Source organism: Phoenix dactylifera, chromosome 9 (assembly GCF_009389715.1).
Source record: "Phoenix dactylifera cultivar Barhee BC4 chromosome 9, palm_55x_up_171113_PBpolish2nd_filt_p, whole genome shotgun sequence".
Classification (NCBI taxonomy): domain Eukaryota; kingdom Viridiplantae; phylum Streptophyta; class Magnoliopsida; order Arecales; family Arecaceae; genus Phoenix; species Phoenix dactylifera.
This window is the reverse complement of record NC_052400.1, coordinates 16,494,643-16,515,409: the sequence shown is the minus strand read 5'-3', so window position 1 is coordinate 16,515,409 and position 20,767 is coordinate 16,494,643. Positions and strand designations below refer to the sequence as shown.

General features: G+C 40.0%; 1 protein-coding gene and 1 pseudogene across 2 annotated transcripts; one reads left to right on the top strand and one right to left on the bottom strand.

Annotated features, from left to right (window-relative positions):
- Positions 1–4,077: 4,077 nt before the first annotated feature.
- LOC103720707 lies at positions 4,078–10,463 on the bottom strand (annotated as a pseudogene).
- Positions 10,464–13,328: 2,865 nt separating this feature from the next.
- LOC103720779 (probable pre-mRNA-splicing factor ATP-dependent RNA helicase DEAH5) lies at positions 13,329–19,527 on the top strand. Of its 2 annotated transcripts, none has more exons than XM_039130210.1 (2): positions 13,329–16,681; positions 18,869–19,066. In XM_039130210.1, the coding sequence occupies exons 1-2, from the start codon at positions 13,521–13,523 to the stop codon at positions 18,870–18,872; spliced, it is 3,165 nt and encodes a 1,054-aa protein (XP_038986138.1). In that variant the 5' UTR covers positions 13,329–13,520; the 3' UTR covers positions 18,873–19,066. The 2 variants fall into 2 exon arrangements, with proteins under 2 accessions (XP_038986138.1, XP_008808919.1); XM_008810697.4 differs by having other exon boundaries at positions 13,376–16,681; positions 18,983–19,527.
- Positions 19,528–20,767: the final 1,240 nt, after the last annotated feature.

The window sequence follows — 20,767 nt, the reverse complement described above, 5'->3', positions numbered from 1 at the left end:
TACTTATATTACATTATTATTTTATACTAATATTTATTTTGATTAAAAAATAAAACAATAGAAGCAATATATCAATATCTCATAATATGATATAAAGTACGATAATGCCTCTATTATATTATAAATATAATTAGATAACATATGATATATATGATATATTATTATATATATATATCATGAATGCTATATATGTAATATCAATATAATATTGATATAATATTAATAATATATTTTTATACTATTTTTTTTTCTAACAAAGAATATTTTAACCTCAAATTTTAGTACAAGATTACTGTCTATATTGATCTTGAAATCGTCCTTAAGAATGGATGTAAATTACTACGTTGGATGGTGATTTTAAAAATGAGGATGATTAAGATCATACCTCATGAAATAACTGAGGTACAACCAAACCGATAATCCGTGATTCTACTACTCACCATCTCGAGGCCGTCATCCTATACAAACACCCCTAACTGAAACTGCAATCTTGCATGCGGACCATCTGCATGTGATGGCCAGTGCTTGGGCAGCTATATAAGTCCTCAGTGGAAATGAATTGGACATTGATGTTAAATCTACCATAGCTAAATTTATTAAAGCTGGAGCCAATTTAGTGACCAAGGCATCCAAGCATCCTGGCTGATCAATGTAAAACTGAGTCATCAAAATATCAGTCATAAAAGTGAAAAAACGGATTGAGTGCCTAAAACTCCATTCTTAGTCAAAAAAGAAAATAAAAAGTCGGTCATATTTAATATCACTGTTTAGTAACATCATATCAGCTGGGCGACAGCGGTACTATGCCATACCCTTGCAAAGAATTCAGCTGAAACCAAATTCTTGGTGCTTAACTATAATAGCCGCCCCACTAGCTGTAGCATCCATATATCCATGTAGCCTTTCTCATAGAAAAAGGGCTTGGCAGCCCAAATAGCCATCCAGCTGATTTAACAAACATAGACAATCATCGAGGCCTTTCAATCTACCGGTAAGGCAGCAGCTCAGAATCTCATATCAATTCTGTGCTTCATTATAGAAAAAGTCGCTCTCTAAAAATCAAATATAGTGTGTTCTGCTCCTCTACCATGCAATGTAGATCACGCTAAAAGCAAATGATACAGCAAGGAGCTCCCAAGATAAGCCATGATTAGAAATAGCTCATCAGTTCAAGATCCGATGCATGGCCGGTGTAGGATGACCAAGTGAGAAAAATATAATATCGCTGCTCGGGATCCCGACTTACACTTGATTCAGGTGGATAGGAGCTCCAATCTGCAGCTCACATAAATTATTATTTGAAGCACCACTCTACCGTCATTTTCTACTGATGCACCCAGCCTCAAAGAGAATTGGTGGTTTATATGTGCACCCTCTTTTTTTCATGGCTGAGCACCTTTTTGTTACACTTCAACACATGAACCGGAGGAATAACATCCATTGGTTCATTTCGGATTCTTATGAAATACTTTAATATGTGTCATATTTGGAGCGTTCCATGCCTGGAAAGCCATTGTTGTTTGGGGTTGATTTGGCCTTGAGAAAACAAAGGGTCCGCAGATTTTTTGGACAGCCCTCCCCTCGTGAGTTCACAGGAACAATCTGTGGAAAACACAACACATAATAATAAAAAAAAAAGAAGATTGTTCATAAGGTACTTGTAAAATCAAATTATAAAAAATATGAGGACAAAAAATGTCATTATTTGTTGACGTATAGTCTGAATAACAAGCATGGGAAAGGGCAGCACAATGAAGTGAGCACTTTAACAAGTATATGCGAGTATATAGGAAATAATTCACAGTATTTTCATAAGTAATGAATAGTGCATGGATTGTGATGAAATTTATTGTCATTGAATCATTCATGAATAGTTGAAGCATTCAGAAATATTTTGGAAGATATGTAAACAATTGAGAAGTTTCTAAAGTCATGAGAAAATTGTATTACGATTGCCACCCAAAAAACTGGATCTTTCTATCTTGGTGGATTTTTCTCCTGAATTTCCTGTTAACTACAACTACACAAACCAAGATTTTGATGAACTGAGAGTATTCAGAAAAATGCAGAAATCCATCAATAGTTTGAATATACTTGATATATCCTAAAAACTGTTTTTCGGTTATGTATCATGACAAGAAAGGCAATTAAAAAAATGACTACATACATGTCGGCTATGCAGAGAAAAGGAAGGGTGATGCAAAATTAACAATATAATATTGAAATGACTGCTAATTAATGACTTCTCATTGCATTCATCAGTTACAAAATGATTTTGTAAATAGTACGATAGCAAGAATCATCTGGGTCAATCAGAATCACGAACAATTCAAGGATTTCTCAATATAATACTGTGGACATTGTAATTATCATTGTTATCATAGATTAGTTGTATTGCCTTATAAAAATAAACTCCAAGTCTGAGATTTAAGAATAATCAGATATTGAATACATGATAAAGCATTGCTAAAAGGTGTATTGCATATATCCAAAGAAAATATTTCCTCGTGCTTGATCTTATGAAGATGATGCTGAGTATGGAGACTGTCTACAGATTGATTCACCTTATAGAGGTACATGAAGCTAAACTAGCAGGTCAAACTTTTGCGCTTCGCATGATGATGTAGAGGCAACTGATAATATTTTAGTGCTCAAATAGCGGTCGACATGAAGCATGTAATTGAAGGGCACAGTGTTCGTGTGTCTATTTGATGTATGAAAGTCAGTTGAATGTAACAAAATACCTGATTTTGGCTTTCCATCACAAGCATGTAGCCACCAGCCGTTATGTGCTCCGACAAAAGCCAAGATAGGTTGGTTACATCTCTAACTTGGTGTATTTTTTAAGGTTACAGATTGGAGAAACCTTAAGCACCACATTCAACATCTTTATCCAGCAAACTTCCAACATTACAACCCAACATGAGTTCAAGAAAGAAAGAGAGATGTTACCTATACATACGTTCCACTCAGTTTCTTATGCTCCCCACCATGTTGACCAATCTATATCAGGTTACAACCTTATGAGCGGGACATGAAAGCCATCCAACTTATTTTCTCAAAGGATTATCCATAAACAGCCATATTTGTCGAAGGCTAGCTAGTCAGCTCCAGCTTCCAATCTATTAATCAGCTTCAGATCATTCTTGGAGTGACCAAAAAAAGGTTTTAGCCCTTCCTCAAAAAGAAGAAAAACTCTATTAAACTAGAATTCCTATTTTTAATATGACCTACGGAGGAATGACAATAATAACAGCAATCCATCGAAATTAACTAGGGCTGAAACAATAACTATATATAACTAACCCGTTATAGCTTAACCCCTCAAATTAAGCCTACTATTGGAAACAGAGTAACTTGTCTCCGTTCTCCACGAAATTGTTGAACACAAAACTAGCATTTCATTCTTGGTTTCTCAACAAAATATTTATAATGAAAATGACGAAAGTAGTTTTCAGTTATAGGATGTGATCTCAAGTTCATTGCCTACAACTTTATGGAAGAGCTTTTCAAAGAATTGTAGATTACCCCTTGAACACAAGCTGAGCATGAGACTCCATCATAGCCACAATTACTGTTTTCCTCAATGGTTGTTTTGGTTAGTTTTAGCAAAAGTCATAGGTCCAACAATTATAAAAATATAGTAATTATTCTAAAGATGAATCAAGATCTAGATCTGTGTGGCTACTGCAATGAAAGAAACACAAGCTTAGGGATATGTCACAGAGAACAGCTGCAATTATGGCTATCTTGTAAATGAGATTGGAGTTCAGACCTAATTGTCAGACTCTAACTAGATCTCAAGTTTGGAAAGGCACAGAAAGTCCAAGCAATTAAATTTTCAAGAAATTGTAAATGTGCTGAGTTATAGATACATGTAGTAACTTGCATGCTTCGCATTTAAAAGTAGCCAGGAGAAACCAATTTTCATAGTCTTTAAACCATAATAAAGCCCCACATACCTTTATACAAGTCTTGGAAAATATTCCATTCATTCTCTCAGTGAACGGTCCAGAAGACAACTTAACAGTGAGAAGTGCCAAAAAAAGGTTTTGCTTCGGCATGCAGTACAGTGGATTAGCTTGAAGGAATGTCATCTTGTGCTGATTTTTGAACATAAAAAGAAAAGTTATATTCATAATGCTAGGAAACAAGTTTACAAAGGGTTAACAATCAAAGTGGCTGTGAAGTAGTAAAAAAGAAACAAGTGCGAGTGAGTGAGCAGTGCATGTGCACATGAGAGAGGAGAGAGAAGGGGGGGAGGGGGGATTACTGCTTAGTATAAATCCCTGGAGCAGACTCTGGGCTCTCTCAGCCTGCTCTAGACTTCCTGATATTTGAACCACCTTTCAGAAAATTCAGGTCTATCTTCCACAAGGGTGACAGTCGCTCCAGAGATCTGGATCAATTGAATGATATTCCAGAGAAGAATTTAGGGGCCACATAATCTCATCATACTTTTCACTAATAGAACACTATCACTACTAACATCACCTCACTGATCTGAGAAAGTTTGCTTCCTGATCTCAGTATTAGGCTTGGAACTGCATGTCTGGGTATTGTAACTTCCAGCATGCTTCTGGGTGACTGATGGTACATTGAATCTGATGGGGAAAACCAAAAAATATGAGCAAAACAAGCAAACAAATCAAAATCTCAAATTGTAAACAAAGAAAAAAGGCTGCAGCTACCTTTTCACACCACTCTGCCTCCCTCCATCGTTAATATTGCTCTCTTCCTGCTCAAATGTTCCACTTGCACATCCTCCAGTGTCCTAGCATCCAAAATGTTCATATATTTAGAATGCTTGATAGGCATTTAATAACAGAGAACAACTGCCTACAACTCCAGGATGAAAATTCAGTAGTGAAAAATATGGAGAGCCCTCTTCCTTATCACAAAATCTATTTGGACCACAAAAGAAATCTCACTGCTTGTGTTTTCACACATTATTTAGGCAACCATCAGAACTCAGGATTAAGTCTTGTATTAAAGGACAAAAAATGTACATTGGTGTAAATCATAAAATGGTATAAGAGAAGAAACAATCAAATACAACTAGCACATATGCACTACAAGTAGGATTTCAGGCCAAGAATAAAAAGTAATCACGGAGGTAGATAGTGTTTCGTAAGAAATTCTATAAGACTAGGAACAATTGCTAAATGGCCATGTAAGGGCATGGTAGATTACATAAGAGACACATGGTGGACAAGAGTTTCAAGGGAAAAATGCAATGGAAACTCAATATTTGAGTTTGCAGTATGCAAAGTAGCATCAATGATTCACCATCTTCGCATAAAGTCAAATTAGTTGTAAAATAGGCAGTATTATTATTTATTGCATGAACCGACTCAGTGTTTCTACTCAATATTTCTCATATTTTACTTTTGCATTCCAAGGGCATAACCAATTGCACAGGATTGTTGCACTACATGCAGTTTTAGTGGGTTTTAAAGGTAAAATAATAAAGCAGGCTTCCAGAAGTGCAAATGATTATTTTGTTTTGGCAAATATTTCTTAGAACTAAATAGTTTAGTTCATAATCATCTAATCAAACTAACTCATTTGATCTTCGTGATTATGAACAAGAAAGGTTTGCACAAAGAAGAGGTTAAAATAAGCATTTTAAACCACAATATATATCCGGAATGTTTTGTTCTTTGTAATTATGAGCAAGAAAACTCTGCACAAAGAAAAGGTTAAAAAAAGCATTCTAAACAATGATTTGCATCGAATGCTTCTCCATGTATGCACACATGTGCATACACAAATAGATTGCTTTTCGAATTTGTTGCATAGTGTAGTTGTTAGCAAAAGAGAGAAGTAATCTGAAGAGTCAAGGCCAAAATGTTGCGTGAATATCAGTTAATGTTACCTTTGGTTGCCATGCAGTTGCTGCAGTATTCATATTTTGATAGATTGCCACGGCAGGATCACTTCCTGGATAAGCTTCACCAGTTGAAGCTTTAATAGGAGAGGCTAGATTCATGTCCAGCAATGCTGCCAACAAGGCTTGGGGCAGAGATAGATGGTGGAAGCATATCCTTCAGTACAGAGATGTCACGATATAGATAGCTGCGCAACTTTGCAGTAACCTGGACAAGAGCATTTCGAGCTGCTCTTATCTCCCCTATAATCTGTAAGCACTCGTCAGTATTATATACATCATACCACAATTTAAATTAGCATTAGCCCAGGCCATCTGAAGACCCGAACATGTAAATTAATTCAGTTTCCATAAGCCTCGCAGCAAACAGCAAGCATGCTTCCTGAAGGCCATTGGGCACAAACCTGTACAAGATCATCAGCCTCCAATGCACAAGGGGGAAGGTCTTCTTTTGGTAAGATCTGTACATTGGCCCCTGGTCAATCTTTGTATATCGGATAATGATCCATCCTTTCCCTCCAAACATGCAATTTCAGTTGCTGGAACAAGAAGCCTTGTCGTTATGATGTTATCCTTGTCAGGACCAAGGTCTACAATGTGAGTTTGAATATGCAACAAAGCCTCCTGAGCTGGAAAAAGATCATCATCTGGTCCCTATTGCACGGACACAAACATGCTCAATATTACTGAGTACTGAGGAATTATGATCCACATATACTGAAGGGTCAATATCAAGAAAATTTATTTAACATGAAAGGAAGCTAAATTTTAAAATGATATGTCACGAAAAAGTATCATATTATTTAGAAATAACAAAAAAAACTAATATTGATTCCATTATCAGATTAGTTCATCATTTCATTCTGCCTTGATAACGCATTTAGAATTGTTGTTCAAGTAGCATGTGCTTAGCATATTTAGTGAGCACAGATTTTAAAGCCAAATATATCCCATTTATTGTGTAGGAGCACAATCTGTTCGATTTATTTCAACCAAATAATAAGGCTGAGTTCGGTTGCCAAGAGATGAAATGAAAAGACAGTTAAAAGGAATTTTTCCAATAAATGGCAAACATAATAAAATTCTGAACAAAATAAAATGGAGAAAAGGGCAGAATTTTTACTCAGAAGCCTCTCTTTTAGCTGGAAATTACAGGGTGACATTAGAATAAGGAAAGTGGATCGCACTAAACACTTCATATACCAAGCTACTATCTCCACAACTTTAAGTTGAAGTTGGTCAAACCCTGGGGTAACTAAAGACTTGAACCAGACCTACAGGTTCAGATTTGGGCTGTGGGTTGGGCAACTAGGGTAACAAAGAATGCATTTCAACACATTTCGAAGGAATATAAATCAAAAACGGTTTATCATTAAATTAGAGATATAATTATGCAACATCTGACCTCTCCCCTCATAAAACAAGACCAAAATTCACATCTAAGTAGTAGACTTCTTAATCCCTGTGATGCACAAAACCATGACAAAGATCATGCCCGACATAGAAGATAGGAAAATTTGTAAAAGAACAATATTTCAACAAAAGCACCAGAAAGAATTGGTTTGCCTTAAACAGAAGGAGATGGTTGGTTGGCATAAATAATTGACTGATGTTCTTGACATAGATCTAGTTATAATCCTTTATCATAAAGAAAGTAAATTTCCTTCAATTTGATATCTGAACACCCTATGCAACAGGGAAAATCCTAACTTATTTCATTTGCAAAGACAGACCATTACAAACCTTGAAATAATATGAACTTGCTAAACACCGAGTATCACATGATCAATTGGTTTTAGCGGATACTATGTGTAAAATTAGACAATTAGTTAAAATGAAAGAAAGATGTCATAAAGTACTACCTCTTCAGAAGTGATAATAATGATTCTTTCATCTGAGCCTGGTACAGGATCAGTAACCTGGACGTCCACGCCTATATCAGCTCGGAGCATTTTAATAATTCCTTTTGGTGCTCCCATAACACTCTCAACTTTATCACTGGGGCAAAGAATGCGAAATACAAGGTCCTCATAGGATGATGACTGTGAGCGGTCATTCAGAGTGTTTCCATCAGAATCAAATGCATATCGAGACAGTTCTGAAATATAGGAATTGCTTTTAACTCTATTTTGTCCCACAGAAGATCGTGATCCCAAATCAGATTCTTCCAATGCAGATAGATGTTGTGTACTGCTGGCAAACTCATCATCAGGGGGAATATAACGGTCTGGTGAATGTAATCGCCCACAAAAAGCTCCTCGATCACGATGCAAGCTCTCCTTTAAACGAAATGAGATGATTGCAACAGCTTTCTTCACACAATTACCTTCTCCAACAACCTGTAAAGAAAGTATAACAATAGACAAAGATCAATTTCACAATAAATGAACAATTACATATGAGCTAGGCTAACACCAGAATATAAACTTGGCATACATTTAATATGTTCATGGCAAAAAAAAAAAAGAAAATGTGCATCAATTTTATGAACTAATTCCTGCAATTAACAATCAAAAGAGCATGTTATCAATTAAGAAGGTATACGTGCGAAAAAAAAATATATAATAGTTGCTGTGGTTAGAAGGGTTGGCCATGCCAGCATGCAAGGAACAGTAGCAAATCACTAATCTAAAACATCTTCTCAATGAAATCCATTCAAGCAAGCAAATGTTCACCAAGGAGTTCCCCATCTAAACATAATTCAGCATCATCCCAAAACCTCACATAGTATCAAAGCATTCATGAATATTACTGACAAGCCACCTAGAGAAACCACAATATTAGCCATTGATAAAAGACAATTACTTTAATCAGTCCATACGCTAAACAAGCATACATGCCATACACTATTAAAGGGTTGATACTAGGAAGGGCAGCACTTCAGCTTCTTATGACCCTGGAAATGTTAATTATCCATAATACAGACTGGACATTGGTCTTGAATTCCTCCACCTCCCCAAGTGCACCTCCACCCCACTCTTCCACCATAACATAATTCCATAAACTCAGTACCTCAGACATATGAGAACCCAAAATAAAAATTTAAAAATAGAAACCAGGATTTTTTAAAATTTTTGAAAGAAATGGCGAAAGGACAAAATAAAAGAAATGAATAAAGAACCCCGCAATCGTATTTTTAAAGTTTAATAAGATTCCGCTGAAATTGTTTCCAAACACGTAATGAATCATCTCACAACTATTAGCATGTTTAATTAAGAGGAAGGTGAATTTCAGTGGATGTGGAGGCTAAACAGTGAGAGAGTAATGCTCCTCACCCATAAATCTGTAAGTTGTATGGGAAATCCTTCGAAGATTTCTCTATGCTAACTAGCATCACCTGTACAAAAGACATTTTTTTCACCTGTTTGTACGCTAATCGGTCGACATTCATGTTGAGTGAGCCCATAATGCAATGGTTATAATTGATCATGTTCAGATATCTATATCTTACTCCATGGAATGAACATGTTCAAAATTTCTCAATTATAAGGTCACTCTGTTTAGGAAACTTCAGCATCTGCTTTTTCCAAGCAAGCAAAGCGTTGAAAATAGCTCAAAGCAAAGAAGCAGGCAATTAATTGAGATCCATCGAAGCAACGAAAGGCATTGGTGCTACCTGAACGACTTCCTCCGACGTCGAGACACAGTTAGGAGTGTACTGATCCCGCGGCAAGATTCGGATGTGGGTCTTGGTCTCGTTTCTCATCTGCTCAATGATCTTCCCCCCCTTCCCCAGCAAGCACCCAACGTGCTTCCTTGGCACCACCAACCTCGTCGTCACCCGCCTCCTATCCCTCCGCCTCTCTCCTCCTCCTCCGCCGCCGCCGCCGTACTCGTTTTCCTCATCGCCGCCGCTGTAATCGAACTCCGCGTCCACGATCCGCTCGTGGATCAGCAGCAGAGCCTCCTGGGCGGGGGAGTACTCCGGGGGGCGGCCGTCGGGTTCCCGGAGGCGGTTGTCCGCCGTCTCGATGATCCGGTCCTCGTCGCCGGAGACCAGCTGGTAGACGTTGATCCACGCGCCGGTCTCCTGGCGGAAGGTCTTGATGATGCTCCCGGACTTGCCGATCACGCCGCCGGCCTTCGAGTCGGGGCACAGAATGCGGAAAAAGGTGGTGACCGCGCTCGGTGGTGCCGCCCCGTCCTGGATCTTGGGGAGAAAGGAGGAGGGCAGCGCCAGCGGAGGCGGAGGGGGAGGCGGAGAGGGCGGGACGCGGCGGTCGCCGCCCCATCGGTGGTGGTTTCCGCGGCGGCGGTGGCCGCGTCCCCCACCACCGTCGTAGCGGGGTTTGGAACGGTGGGAAGGGCTCCGGGAGTTGGAGTCCGGGTCGTAATGGTAGCTCTTCTTCGACCGTGATCTCTCCATTTCTTGTTATCTTTTTCTTAGGACTTTTGGGAGCCCGTTTGGATCGATAGGGTTTTGCTTGGGCTTTTTGCTTTCGAGTTCAGATGTCGTTAGTTTGGTTTGGCTCTTCGTTTAACCGCCCCTGTGGTTGCCGGCGCCGAATGGGCATTGCTTTGCGTCACTGGCGAGAGTCACAGGCAGAGAAGGGTCTCATTTGGTGCTTTCAGCGTGTCTTGGAAGTTGGAACTAAATAAGTTTTCTTGGTTACAAGGACACTTTTGCTCCAAAAAAAAAAAAAAGAAGGGAAAGAAAATAATGGTCAACAGAAAAATAATAAAACCATCCTTATTTGGTTGGAGTTTTTAAGAAAAAAAATAAAAAAATTATATTTCTATTGAAATATGATTCCTACGTTTTATGGAAAATTTTTTCCATAAAAAATATAGAAAAGTTATTTTCTCATAAGCTAAAAATTATTCTATTTTTATTTTTTCCCAAAAGATTCTTCCACATTAAAGAGGCATTAAAGAACTAATTTTTATTAAGGATATAATAGGAATTACACATAATTTTTTCAGAAAAGTAAATGATCAGCCAAACATAAACATTCTGAAAATCTGTCACTTTTTCATGGTCACCAAACATATCAAAAGTACTTTCTCAAGCATTCTCTTTCCAGAAATCTCCTTTCTATGAATTATATTTCTAGAAGAGAAAATGCTTTCTGCGAACCAAACAAGCCCCAAGTCTCTTGCATTATTTTTTGTGTGAAAATACATATCCCTAAGTTGACATAGGATATGGTTTAGATCCATTGGAAATTAAAGATAAAATTTCTACTTTAGGCCCACTTGCCACATAAGCTAGATTTTGAAGTTCATAAATGGGATGAAATGTTAGGCTGTTCACCACCAACATATCAACAATTCACTTTTGAATATCACAGTCGGTCATGAAGGCACTAATTGCATTCATAGCAGCAATGCTTAGCTTGATACAATTGCTTGTTATTGATCCCACAAATATGGAATCAATACAATTGTTATTCTTTCACTAGCATCAATAGAAGCATCTGATGGAAAGTTGTGGTTTTGCGGTATACGATCACACATAACTTAGATCAAATCATACACGAATGTAAGATATTTTGATTTATGGTGGAATTTGAGATATGATATACTACAAATGGCGGATCACCATCACGATATAGTTAGCTAAGAGATGTGTGATAAGCAAGAGTGCATTTATTGCTCTCCATATTACAAAAAATAAAATTGCAAATGAAGAATAGCATAATTAACATGAAACATGAAATGGAAAGGACACTATCCAAAAAAAAAAAAAAAAGAAACAAGGCCTTGGATACTACAATTAAGTTGATAAGGTTTGATTATTATATTGTCCATAGAAAGATCTGTGCTTGAGGTCACCAAGAGTCCATAGGATGCCAATAATATCTTCAGGGTCAGTGCAGACTTCTTGGCGCAGGAAAATTGGAAGAGATGAGCCATCCTATTGTCACCAGCCTCTTGCTTGCTTGACTTTGACTGTCAAGCCATCCTTCGACTTTTCTTGACAAAATTTGCTTTGTATATTTGCCATTTATATAAATCAGCACTTACTCTTTTGGCATCAACTTGATCCTTAGTCACAATGATTTTTTTTTTCAATGTTGTTTATTAGGAGGGGAGGGGGAGGGACCAGCCCACCCGCGTAGCAACTCCACTACTGAGCCCCTCTTCCATCAGAAAATGTTCGATACAGATCGCAGGTTTTTGCGTGCTTTCTCCGACTCATGGGCTCACTGCCTCACATGTGGGTATGTCATCCTAGCGCCACCTCGATACAGATGGAAGGAAAGCATATTCGCCAACGAGCCGTCTGGGTGTGGGGTATCCGATCTTCTAATTTAATCAACGTCCGCGCGTTTCGAACTCAGACAACTCAGATGAAATTATCGCCTCCTTACTACCAGGCTACCATCTTGGTGGCACTCAGCAGCTCCCGGCTTCATGACACGGTGAAGATTTGTTTGTACATAAGACCTCATGGTATCCTCTTACGCCATCCCATGCAGTAATTGCAATAAATTTGTCATGCTATATCTTTTTTTTATTATTTCAGTTTCCTCTGGAGCGGGTACGAACTTGAATTAAATCAGTCCTTTATTCTCGTGTGAGATGCTGTACCAGGAAATAGTCAATGAAGTCTTGTAATGTCTCCTTGGGAATTCTGTACCTCTTACCTGATGCTTAGGCGATGGCAAGTTTTGCCTTCGGTCTATGAGTTGTTGTAGTCAGGAAATTGTCCCTAGAATTTTGAGTTTTGTGTTGTCTTGGTACTGTGTAGCTCTTGTATGAAAAAATCGAACACTTATCTTCTGTTGATTTTCTTTGAAGCAGTGATGCAAGAAATTTTCAGCCAGGACTTGCAGGTGTATATGTTTCGGGTGCCTCATCATTAAGGAGGTGGTTTTTTACCTCCTGGGTTCATAGATAATAAACTATGGGGATAGGGGCCCCTAAATATCTTGAAAGATATTTGCTTAGCTTGGTAAGCTGGCGCCTTTTAAGAAGCTTGTTTGCTTAGCTTGAGCTTAAAATTTGGACTTGGAGCCAATTCAAAATTTATTTCGTAGGTTATCTTTTGGTGAGCAACTTAGTTGGTAGATTGACTGGTGCCAATCCCAGCCAAAGTCAGGAAGTCCAGCTTGATTGATTGGTACGGTAGCAAGATTAGCTATGTAGAAGTGCATCAGACTTGACTTTAGTTTGGAAATGGTTGACCCAGACACGAACTCAAGCGAACCTCCTATTTACGTGCATCCAACCTATTCGCTTTAGGTCAAGTCACACAGCCCCATCGCAACGGGCGTCTCAGCCAAATCAAAAGTACTAGATTTTTTTTTCCAAACGAACTGATGTTGGATCTGGATCCTTACCTTTCGGGTCCGCTTAAACTTCCGGTCCCGTATAAGCAAGTCCTGAGACGGACCTTACCTTCCAACGGCAGGAGGCGGCATCACAGCGTTAGCCATCGAAGGATCCATGCCGTTGGAAATTTCGGACATCCTATTCTGGAGATATCCGGAATAATCCGAGCCGGTCCCTCCTTTAGATTTAGATTATTAACAGTTCAATTTTATTCCCAGGCCATGTTCGTTTCCCCTTTATCGCCGCTTTTTTTTCGGTTCCTCCGCCCTGCAGATCTCACCTCTTCCTTAGTGAACAAACCCTAACCCTAACCTTAATTCCTTCTTCGCGGCCTCCCTTCGTGCCGTCTCCCATGGCGCCGGCGGCTGACGACGGCCTGAAGAAACTCGAGTACCTCTCTCTCGTCTCCAAAATCTGCACGGAGCTCGAGTCCCACGTCGGGTGCGGCGACAAGGTCCTCGCCGAGTTCATCACCGATCTCGGCCGCAGTTCCGAGACGGTGGAGGAGTTCGACGCCAAGCTCAAGGAGAACGGCGCCGAGATGCCCGACTACTTCGTCCGCACCCTCCTCACCATCATCCACGCCATCGTACCCCCAAAGCCCAAGTCCGCCAAGCCCTCCTCCGACCAGAATCAAGCCAAGAAGAGGTCCTCCGCCTTCCCCGCCCTCTCCTGCCGCGACGACCCCGAACGCGCCAAGGAGCTCCGCCGCGAGATGGAGCGTGACGCCGAGATGAAGGCCGCATCTGAGGTCCGCAGCCGCGACGATCACCGCGATCGTGATCGCGGCCAAGATCGGGATCGGGACCGAGACCGAGACCGGCGACGTGATCGAGATCGAGATCGAGAGTATAGGCGAGAGAGGGATAGAGATGGAGATAGAGACAGAGACTGGGACAGACATAATAGAGATAGGAGTCACAGAAGGGATAGAGATAGAGATAGGTATGATAATTCTAGGGCATATGACGAGGAGGAAGAAGATGGCAGGGATGGGAGAAACCCTAACCTTAGTAGTCGGAGGTATGCGGACGAGCCGGAGCTCTATAAGGTGTATAAGGGTAGGGTTTCGCGAGTGATGGATACGGGGTGCTTTGTCCAGTTGAATGATTTCAGGGGGAAGGAGGGTCTGGTCCATGTTTCCCAGATTGCAAATAAAAGGGTCGCCAATGCAAAGGATGCAGTGAAGCGCGATCAAGAAGCATTCGTGAAGGTGATCTCAGTGTCTGGGCAGAAACTTAGCCTTTCCATGAGGGATGTGGACCAGAAAACCGGAAAAGATCTGCTTCCAATGAGGAAGAACTCGGAGGATGAGGCATTGAGGGCGAACCCTTCAAGTGGCAACCATGGGCCGGTGACAAGGACTGGCCTTTCGGGCATCACGATTGTGGAGGAGGATGAGAATGGACCGTCTCGGCGGCCGTTGAAGAGGATGAGCTCACCAGAGAAGTGGGAGGCGAAGCAGCTGATTGCTTCTGGGGTTTTGGATGTCAGGGAGCATCCAATGTTCGATGACGATGCCGATGGGCTGCTGTATGAGGAAGAGGGAGCTGAAGAAGAGCTGGAAATTGAGCTTAATGAGGATGAGCCTGCATTCTTGCAAGGGCAGAGCCGGTTCTCAATTGACATGTCCCCTGTCAAGATTTTCAAGAATCCTGAAGGTTCTTTGAGCAGGGCGGCAGCACTCCAGTCAGCTCTCATTAAGGAGAGGAGGGAGGTCCGAGAGCAGCAGCAGAGGACAATGCTTGATTCCATCCCGAAGGATCTTAACCGCCCATGGGAAGACCCTATGCCAGATACAGGTGAGAGGCACCTTGCTCAGGAGCTGAGGGGTGTTGGATTGTCGGCCTATGACATGCCTGAATGGAAGAAAGATGCATATGGAAAGGCTTTAACTTTCGGGCAGAGGTCAAAGCTTTCAATACAGGAGCAAAGGCAGAGTCTTCCGATCTATAAACTGAAGAAAGAGCTGATTCAAGCTGTGCATGAAAACCAGGTTCTGGTCGTCATTGGTGAGACCGGTTCAGGGAAGACAACACAAGTCACTCAATATCTGGCGGAGGCAGGTTACACGACAAGGGGAAAAATTGGGTGCACACAGCCTCGTAGGGTGGCAGCAATGTCGGTTGCTAAGAGGGTGGCAGAAGAATTCGGGTGCCGTTTGGGAGAAGAAGTTGGTTATGCTATTAGGTTTGAGGACTGCACTAGTCCAGAGACAGTGATCAAGTATATGACAGATGGTATGCTTCTTAGGGAGATCTTGGTCGATGAAAACCTTTCACAGTACTCTGTTGTCATGCTTGATGAAGCTCATGAGAGAACAATCCACACTGACGTTCTTTTTGGTTTGCTAAAACAGCTAGTGAAGCGCAGGCCTGACCTTCGGTTGATAGTCACTTCTGCCACACTTGATGCAGAAAAGTTCTCTGGTTATTTCTTTAACTGCAATATTTTCACCATTCCAGGGAGAACATTTCCAGTGGAGATACTCTACACGAAGCAGCCAGAGACTGATTACTTAGATGCAGCTCTAATCACTGTTTTGCAGATCCACTTGACGGAACCCGAGGGTGATATTCTTGTCTTCTTGACTGGCCAAGAGGAAATTGATCATGCTTGTCAGTGTCTTTATGAGAGAATGAAAGGTTTAGGAAAGAATGTTCCAGAGTTGATTATCTTGCCAGTATACAGTGCTCTTCCTAGTGAAATGCAATCCAGGATTTTTGAACCTGCACCTCCTGGAAAGAGGAAAGTGGTTGTGGCTACTAATATTGCCGAGGCTTCTTTGACAATTGATGGGATATATTATGTTGTTGATCCTGGTTTTGCAAAGCAAAATGTGTACAACCCAAAACAAGGCATTGATTCACTGATCATCACTCCCATCTCGCAAGCATCAGCCAAGCAGCGAGCTGGGCGTGCTGGGCGTACTGGCCCAGGGAAGTGTTACCGTCTCTACACAGAGAGTGCCTACCGCAATGAAATGTCACCCACCACAGTTCCTGAAATCCAAAGAATTAACCTCGGGATGACAACACTAAATATGAAGGCCATGGGGATTAATGACCTCTTGTCATTTGATTTTATGGACCCGCCATCACCTCAAGCACTCATATCTTCCATGGAACAACTATACAGTCTTGGAGCATTGGATGAAGAGGGGCTTCTGACCAAATTGGGTAGAAAAATGGCTGAATTTCCACTGGAACCACCATTATCAAAAATGCTTCTGGCCAGTGTCGACCTAGGATGCAGCGATGAGATTTTGACCATTATAGCAATGATTCAGACTGGGAATATCTTCTACAGGCCAAGGGAGAAGCAAGCCCAAGCAGATCAGAAAAGAGCCAAGTTCTTTCAGCCAGAAGGTGACCACTTAACATTACTTGCTGTATATGAGGCTTGGAAGGCCAAAAATTTTTCTGGGCCATGGTGCTTTGAGAACTTCGTGCAGTCACGTTCCCTTCGGAGGGCACAGGATGTCAGAAAGCAGCTTCTTACTATCATGGACAGGTATAGTTTCTGCACTTTAACCTTTTAATTCATCCATTATTTTGCTTTTTGACTTGTTTGTGTAAATTTTTTGTGGTCCAGATGGTTGTGATGTTGGTTATCATTCCTTGGTGCATGCACTATGTAGAATATCTGCATATTTGCATGAGCAGATGCATCTTTGAGCTATAGTATTACCTAAGTGGTGTATTGCATATGCTGCAATTGTTTATGTTTCATATTCAATTGTGTTGTATGTTAAGTTATTATAGATATATTTCCTGCCTCTACTTTTGTGTTTCAATTGTGCATGGTATCACTTATTTTTGTTGCAATTTTAGTGTGTTTTAGAGTATCATTAAGAGATAACAGAGTACCCTTAAGTGCTTCCTTGTTTCTTATATGCTTCAGTTATGTTTCTGTGGTCTTCACTTGATTACAATTCGTCCCATGTATCGACTACCACTAATGTATGTCCCCAGTTCTTGAAAAGCTATATCAATTAAATCAGTGGTTGTTGGCTTTGCCTTTTTTTCTCTGTTAATTTCATATATTATGCTAAAACATATCCAATATGGGAACTTGAGACTTTTTTAGACCGTGATCATGCCATTATCACTTGAACTCTTAAAAGAATTTGATAACTTATCTCTGTGAAACCCTTAGCAGCCAGAAGCTTCTGCAGGGGCTTTGTCTTTCTGGAATCTATTTTGAACCCACTCATGCAGTCGCTCCCTTGGCATATGCTTTTATGGCAGTTTTGATTATCTGCTTTTGCACTAGTCCACTTTGGCATGTGCTTTTGCTCCTACTGGTGACTTATTCAGGTATCTAACTGTGACCTTGATAGTAACTGTATTTAAATTCTATTTAGATTTCTAGATGATTAATGACAACAGAACCACTTTCATTAAGTAAGTTGTGATGGATGGAGAAGTATCAGGATGTATTTAGGAAGTTCATGATTTACGTAAGGGGGGCACTGAATCTTGCCAACTAGTATGTAAAGAGGTTTAGGAGGCCAGTAGAGATGGGAGAGATGAATTTGAGTCTACTGAGTAGAAAATAGGAGAGTTGTTTCTAGGAGGAGGAAAAAGGTCTTACCTTGAAAATTTGTTATGTTGTTTACCAGTAGTTGTGCTACATTCTTAAAAAAAGATGTGATGGTACACCTTAGGGATTTCAGGACAAAATTCCCTGCGAAGGAGTTGAAGCCACCCCTATAGCTCTTATCTGCAAGAATCAATTCATTGCTGTTCTAATGCTTGTGAACCTAAATAGCAGTCTCCAAACTTGTCAGTGAAGTGGCTGAAAGTTTGAAGAGGTTTCTTACTAACATAATATCGGAATAATCGTAATGCTTCAGTAAGGGTTGATTTGTTGTTGTGTATCTCTGTAATTTTCATCCCTACTTGAGCAGGTTAATGGCCGACTTGAGAAATGGGTCTTTGTCTCTTTAAAATGTTTATAACATGGATTCTAAGTTCTTATGGTTTATGCTAACTGTAGTTTGAGTGGGTTAATGGCTGACTTGATTTTAAAAAAAAGCATGGTTCTGTTTTTCTTTAAAATGTCTGATAGTGCAGATTCTAAGTTCTTATGTTTTATGCTAAATATAATGGAACATAGTATAGAAAGTGTAGGTGGATAAAAAAATTTCTAAATATTCATATTTTTTTTGAAATACATCTTTTAATAGGTTCTAGGGTTCATGCAAGGGATTTTTAACGAAGGGCTCACATCTCTCTCTCTCTCTCTTGTTTTGGTTCTGAAGAATTTTAACAGATCGTTGGTATGGGGAAAATGATATGTTTAGTTAAAGTCTATTGGTAATGGGAGGAGTTCTTTACACATCGCCATTATGGTAGTAGCAGCACTCTGTTAATTACAACAATACGAAAGTCTTGTTTTTACATATTTAATAGGGGAGGAGAAATTCTACCCAAATTTCTCTTTAAAGTCCTTTTTGTATCTTCCATAAGGGAAAATGCAAATTGTCATTCTACATGTATCTTCAAACCTTCGAAGTTTCATATTTAAGCAAATTATTCCTGATTGTGTGAGAACAATTGCTGAGGATGTGATAATTTCTTAGAGAGAGAAAAGGTCAGAGGATCTGATAATTTGTTAGGGAAGCAAATGCTCTCAAAAGAGTCCTCTTTAAAATTAGCCCACTGACATATTTCACTCGACATGTTTGTTGGGCAGATGATGGAGTTTTATGTGAATTGCGTGCTTGTATCACTTCCGTCCTTGCTGTTAAAGTGATCCAAATGATTTCAGGGCATATTTCTTAACCTTTGTCATCCACTGCTTATTCAGGTATAAACTGGATGTCGTCAGTGCCGGTAAAAACTTTACAAAGATACGGAAGGCAATTACTGCAGGATTCTTCTTCCATTCTGCTAGGAAGGACCCCCAGGAGGGATATAGAACCATAGTTGAGAACCAGCCGGTGTACATCCATCCAAGCAGCGCTTTATTTCAGAGGCAGCCAGATTGGGTCATATATCATGAGCTGGTTATGACGACAAAAGAATACATGAGGGAGGTCACGGTCATCGATCCCAAATGGTTAGTAGAATTGGCACCAAGATTTTTTAAGTCTGCAGATCCTACAAAGTTGAGCAAAAGGAAGAGGCAAGAGCGTATCGAACCACTTTATGACAGATACCATGAACCGAACTCATGGCGTTTGAGCAAACGCCGTGCTTAATGAGTGTACTATTGTAACTTTTCAGGGCCTTGTTTGATATTCATCATGGCGCGACTGCCGTGGCAAGTTCCACGCTAAATTTTTGAATTTGTATATATTAATATTCTCTATTTTCGTACTCTTCAATACTGAACGTCTAACCTTGCGGGCTCGGGCAGCAGAGGTTTGCTTTGTTATAAGCTTGATGGAATCTCACATCATGAGCCTACGGCCTTAGTGGATGGAAAGAAATTTGACCTGATGATCGGTAGGGGTATTTCTGTTATTGGACTGGATAAGAAACAGTGAAAAAAAACAGCAGCAACCAGGGGATAAGGCTTCTGCCTGCCTCCAAATATGCCAGATTAATCCAGAGCAAGCTTGGAAATTATTCGTCTATCGCTTTTTTGATTGCTCCCAGCTCGCTTTGGAGGCGAGCCTGCACTTGCCTATGCTGTGAACTTTGATTCGATCCGGTCACAGTTAAACATAGCAAGATCTAATTTCCTATATTGCTTCGCGGTGATAGAGAGAACCAATAGAAGGTGGTACGTATCGTAGAAAATCTATAGGATCATCTGGTGGTTTGTAAAATGATATGATTACTTGTGGAACAAGACCAGCCAATATTACTAAGCACAAGCCCCAAGGGTCAAGGATGATATAGAAGAGTATTGCAAGAAAAAAGAATAAAGAGAATAAGATGTGAGAAACAAACATTTATTGATAATAAAAATATTAAAAAAATTCACCAAATCTCTCACCCTCTTCTAGCTGCATTTTGGACTCGTTAAATTCTAGAGTCAAATGTTTTTCTTTTCCTTCTCTCTTCTAAATACATTTTGGATTCTGAAGGTTCAGCCATTCAGGTTCCATCTTCTAGTTGTATTTGGATTCAAGTAGTCTTAGCTTCAAAGGAGTCGTCCAACTGCAAAGGAGTCTAGCCACAAACGCTGCAACCTCTCTATACACAGACAAAGGACAACATGTTTAGTTATGGCTACACAAAAGATGGCTCTAAATGTCATTTACTAGCTAGACATCCAAATACACCGGAGTAGCTCTAAATTTCATTTGGATGCTGAACATCCTAAATTATAGATGTTTGAGATGGGGACTGTGTTGGGACCTTTCCGCCAGGCAAAGGAAATCTTTTACCAATAATAGCTAGCTCTCCGTCACACTCATCTGCTTCTCCCACCAGTCCGAAGTTCTGGTTAAACACACGCTCTGACCATCCCTCCTTTCTAGCTATAGTTGTTTTAATATTCATCATAATTTTTTTCATAAAATATGAAAATTTTATTAACATAAAAAATACTATTTTTATTTTTTTTAAAAAAAATACTCCAACCATGAGACTCCTCGTTTTCTCGTGGTTCTTTTTTTTTTGAGTTTTTTGCATGAATACC